This window comes from Penaeus vannamei, chromosome 13 (assembly GCF_042767895.1).
Source record: "Penaeus vannamei isolate JL-2024 chromosome 13, ASM4276789v1, whole genome shotgun sequence".
Taxonomy (NCBI): Eukaryota; Metazoa; Arthropoda; class Malacostraca; order Decapoda; family Penaeidae; genus Penaeus; species Penaeus vannamei.
Window position 1 is genome coordinate 20591807 of NC_091561.1, and position 5000 is coordinate 20596806.

General features: G+C 33.4%; 1 protein-coding gene across 1 annotated transcript in view; it reads left to right on the forward strand.

The window, feature by feature from the left end:
* Positions 1–5000, forward strand: part of Ndae1 (Na[+]-driven anion exchanger 1) — a gene marked incomplete in the record, with an annotated part of 70744 nt that overhangs the window by 12001 nt on the left and 53743 nt on the right. Inside the window, 3 exon segments of the mRNA XM_070129075.1 lie at positions 776–920; positions 1080–1299; positions 1740–1872. Coding sequence (XP_069985176.1) covers positions 776–920; positions 1080–1299; positions 1740–1872 — 498 coding nt within the window.

A 5000-nucleotide genomic window follows, 5' to 3' on the forward strand; every position in this document is an offset into this window, starting at 1 on the left:
TAATGAATGTAGATGTGACGTAAGGGACTGGAAGCTCTCTGAACATAGGAGTGCATTTCTGACTGACATATTGCATGGAGATTTACCATAAATGAATATAAATGCCACAGGGTACCCTATTGATGAGATTGATCCCTTCTACTTCCTTGAGGTTTTTATTGAATTTTTAGTTTGATGAAAATACCCAGCAAAATGATGTAGTGGCCTTTTAATAGTACATTTATTCTCTCTCACATGCAAATTTAATTAAATCATCTGTGTATGTGTACCAAATACCAGTAGTTTAAATTTATTTACTAAATATTTGAGTATCTCAGACCAGATACCACAAAGCAGGAATGGTGTGGATATAATTTTACACTGCTATGAGATTAATTGAAGTGTACTTCATTTTTTAACAGTTGTCAATTCTATTGTGACAACTTTAGGAATGGATGGTCTGCTTAAACTATTCTCACACTACTGTAAAGAGAACAGTATGCTTAATTTGTTTAATTTAATAAGAATTGTACCATCTTATCCTAAACTTGTCTGTTTTTTCTGTTGTGTTCTTGGTTGTATATGTGTGTTTTTGCATTTACATTGAGCTTTTTTATTATTCTGAATTACCTTATTTGTTGATATTTCATTGACTATTTCAACTTTATTGCATATATAGTATACTTAAGAATAGCTGATATACATCACATTTCATTATGTATCTGCCCATTATAATCATAATAGATTTAGAGGTAATCAATGTTACATCATATACACTACTACCTATTTCCTTCAGTGACTCCCCCAAGCCAGAGGGTGCAGTTTATTCTTGGAGAAGATGATGATGGAGATGGCACACATGATAGCCATCCCCTCTTCAGTGAGATGGAGACTCTCATTGAGATGGAAGGTGGAGAATTGGAGTGGAAGGAAACAGCAAGGTAGGAGGGCAGAGCAGGCCGAGTCTCTTGCGGTATCACTATTTGATAGATATATATGCCTACCATATATATGTGTTTATTTATATTTATCTGTATATATACAATGGATCTCTCTCTCATGCCTTTTTTAAAATTCAAGCCATGCTTTCATTTTTGCAGATGGATCAAGTTTGAGGAGGATGTAGAAGAAGGAGGAGAACGATGGTCCAAACCTCATGTGGCAACACTCTCCCTCCATTCACTTTTCGAACTTCGATCTTTCCTTCTCAATGGAACAGTCATCCTCGATATGGATGCCTCAAGTCTGGACACCATTGCAGACCTTGTTCTTGACAACATGATTAATCAGGGGCAGCTACCTCTTAATGGAAGGGAAAAAGTATGTAAATATTTGCAGGGAACAAGTGTTAATGACATGTTGATTTTTATTTTCTTTTATGTTTTCTTTCTCCTTATCTTCTGTTTCTTGTGCTACATGCTCTCCTTGGTTTCATACAACTTTTATTTTCTAACCTTTATTTCAATATGCTTTTTAGATTCATCAGTATGTCTTGAAAACTGATTTTTAAGAATCAAAAGATATTTTATATAGATGATCCTGATATGGAGAATATACAAAAGTTGATAGTGTTTCTTTTTCATGTGTATTTTTTTCTATTGCAACTATAAATTAATTTCTTAAAATATTATTTGAACATACCAGGCATAAGTTGCTAAAAGTTATGTGATACAGAAAAAGGATTTGTGTTCCCTTTAAAGACACTGATAATAATTGATTTTTAAAATTTGTTTCTAAACAAGACGTTTGGTGTTTGACAGTTCCGTGATGCTCTCTTGCGGAGGCATAAGCATCTGTATGAGAAGCAGAAACACAAAGAGAATGGGAATATGTCCCGTCTGCCGCTCATCCGCAGCTTGGCTGAAATTGGTCGCAATCATTCTTCCTCTAAAAGTGAGTACAAGCAAGAGATGTCAAAATTTTTTTTTTTATTATGTACTTATTATATATATATATATATATTTTATATATCCATAGTTAGGGTAATGGAAAAAACTTTCAGGTGCATTTGGATGGAATTTGTCCCATACAATATAGATTTTTTTATGTGTGTAAAGAAGTTATCAATAACAAAACATTGTTAGTGTAATTTCCCAGATGATTGAAATATTAATTTGTATGCCATGATATATTTCTTTTCCAAAATAACAAAAGGAGCAGGGGGTAAGAAAAAATGTGGCCTACCAGCACTAGTGCACAGAATAACTGATAAGAGATATGAGAAGCGTGGTCAAATTAGATGATGATTCTTCCATTTAGTTACTGATTCTCATGATTGTCTGTATATTGTAGTTTGCACTTGTGGTGCATGAAGTTTATCATTGTTAATTTAGTCTCCAGAAATTCATTGTCTTGTTTATGGATGGATTTTAGATTTTTTTTTCTTTTTTTTTTTTTCCTTTTTAAAAAAAATCTTCTGAATGCAGATCATAAATATTTTTATTGAAATTGTATAGGGAAAAGGAAAGTTGATTTTTTTCCAACACAGAAGGACATATATACAGACAAAATTAGAACTAATTTACAAAGAAGTGCACAGGCTTGCATGGTATTTTATCTTATAATCTCTTATGAATTACTGCAGACGGAAATCATTCAGTGATGAGTTAACAAAATTACACTAACATCATGTTATGTTTCTAATATACAAGTGAAACTACACTAAAGGTTGAGTTAGTGCATCTTATATAGCCTTCTTTCAGCTTTTTTCAGGGTGGAGTAAAATTGAATTGAAACCTAATCTGTTTTATGGGTTGCTGGTATGCTATCTTTATATGATATATATTCTTGAGAAGACAATCACATGGACATTGGTTCTGAATTGGTTTCATTTTCCTTAGATTATTAATTTGGTTTTAGATGGGTATGTGGCTTTTTTGAGCAACTGATGCAAGTTCACCAATATCATTTTATTATTTTTAGTGCCTGTTAACTAGCACAGATTTTGCAAGTTATATCTGACATTAATTTCTTGGGACTACATTCTCACTCTTACAATCACTATTGATTTTTTGTGTCTAAAGATGAATTTTATTTTTACATAATGATATTGTTTTGAATATTGTGGATTGTACATTTATGGTAGCTTATGCATGAGTGCAGAATAGGGCATGTTTACAAGTAGCATGACAACACATGTTTTATTAATTTGTCTTCCTTTTCCCTTTTTTTTCTCAATTTTGTAATACACTATGTCTACTGAATGTTGTAGTAGAGTTGAATATTTTAAAATGCAGTTCGGTTGGTAAGTGGCTGTAAAGTCTTCCCCAGAACTGTTATGAAGGAGTTCCATGAAGATGGAAGCTCAGGCTAAAGTGTAGACAGGACTTCTCCTTAAGACAGAGATTGCTTTCACTTGTCTTTGCTTTTATTAATCTTATAAACAATAGATACATTTCCTTTGATATGGAATGATGATGCACACTGCAAATGAATTCTCTCACAAAAACAAGAATTTGCAGTGTACTTTCCCAAACTGTGACCTGAAGAAGACAAAAATTTGGTGAACTTTGGTTGCTTCTCCCAGTCATCGGCAAACCTGCAAAGCATTTTTTGAAGAGGGAGTTTTTCTTTTCTCTCTTTTTTGTAGTGATGGTATTGATTCTGAAAAGAGATGATTGTCCTTTTTTATACAAGAGGTTGAATTGAAGAAATATAGATATCTTAATGGAACTCGTATGCTCAAGGTTTTATGGATCTTCTGTCGAGTGGGTTAAAACGATCGTATACGGGTCCTGTGCCGCACTCCTCGGAGCCAGAAATGGCAAGGATGCGCTCACTCAGCACTCCCTCTCCATCTCACCTCCTTCACCCTCCAATGGGGCCAAATTACGGCACTCACCTGGAAGTGCCAGAATCTTCTTCAGGGAGGTATATCATAAGACGGCACTCAACAGGAATAGGCAAGTGTGACTGTAGGAAAGTGTTAGAATTTCTTATTGGATGCAGTAATTAGCAGCAGTCAAAATGTATGCTGTTTACATTGCTGTAATATGATGATGAATAGTTCATTACTAAATTGCAGTAATAACTGTAGATTGCCATTGTACTGGGTTGGAAAGGAAATTTGTTGAAAATCCCCCTGGAAGTCTGTAGAGGGTATTCCAGTTTTACTTGATTCCTTTTCCCGAAAGCTTTTTATATCAATAATAGTGGTGTAGTTTTGTTGGGTGGTGTAAGGTTCCTGCTTGTTTGAGCTGGTTGATGATGTCCATATAATTCACTTTCAAAGTGAACTACACATTTCTCCTTATTTACATGAGTATTGTATTGCCTGTCTTGTTTTTGTTTATTAGATTTATTTTATTGTTGATGTTTTGTATCAATCCTTGGTACTGTGGCTGTTGTCCCATTTTCTTTTATGACATGCACACTTTCCTCCTTGCTAACTGTTATTATTTTGATCATAGCTTTCAGTGTTTTTATGACAGATTTTGCTGCATTCCCATAGTGATGTCAGAATTAAGATTTTAAGCATTTTTTGATATGTAATAAGTACTCTGTAGACTGCATAAGAGCCTGTAATTTTATCTGACTTCTCGTTTAATTTTCTGTGAGTAGATTTTGTACTGTTTGCTATAAGATAATTGGTATTTAATGTAGAGTAACTATCATCAATGATAGAGAGATCCCAGGCTCAAATGTTAATGATATATTCCATATATTCATTATGAGGAGTTTGGTTGTTTGATGAACATGTACTTTTTTAGAATATATTTTTCCTTTTCTTCAAACTGTCAATTTAAAAGATATATTATGCTGTTAAGTCATTGACATAGTTGTGTGCTATGCTTCTTCAACATATCATTTTATGCTATCTTCACTGCATATATCTTTTGTTCACTCAGCACTATATCTATTTAATACAATTATATAACATGTGTATCTTCTCATATGACTATGTCTTTTCCTTAGGTAGAGACTGCTATTAAAGATTCAACACTCCTTTGTCCATTTTAAAACATGCAGTCAGATCATTTCTCTTTACACTAGGTATAGTAAATGTTTACTACTAATGTCTT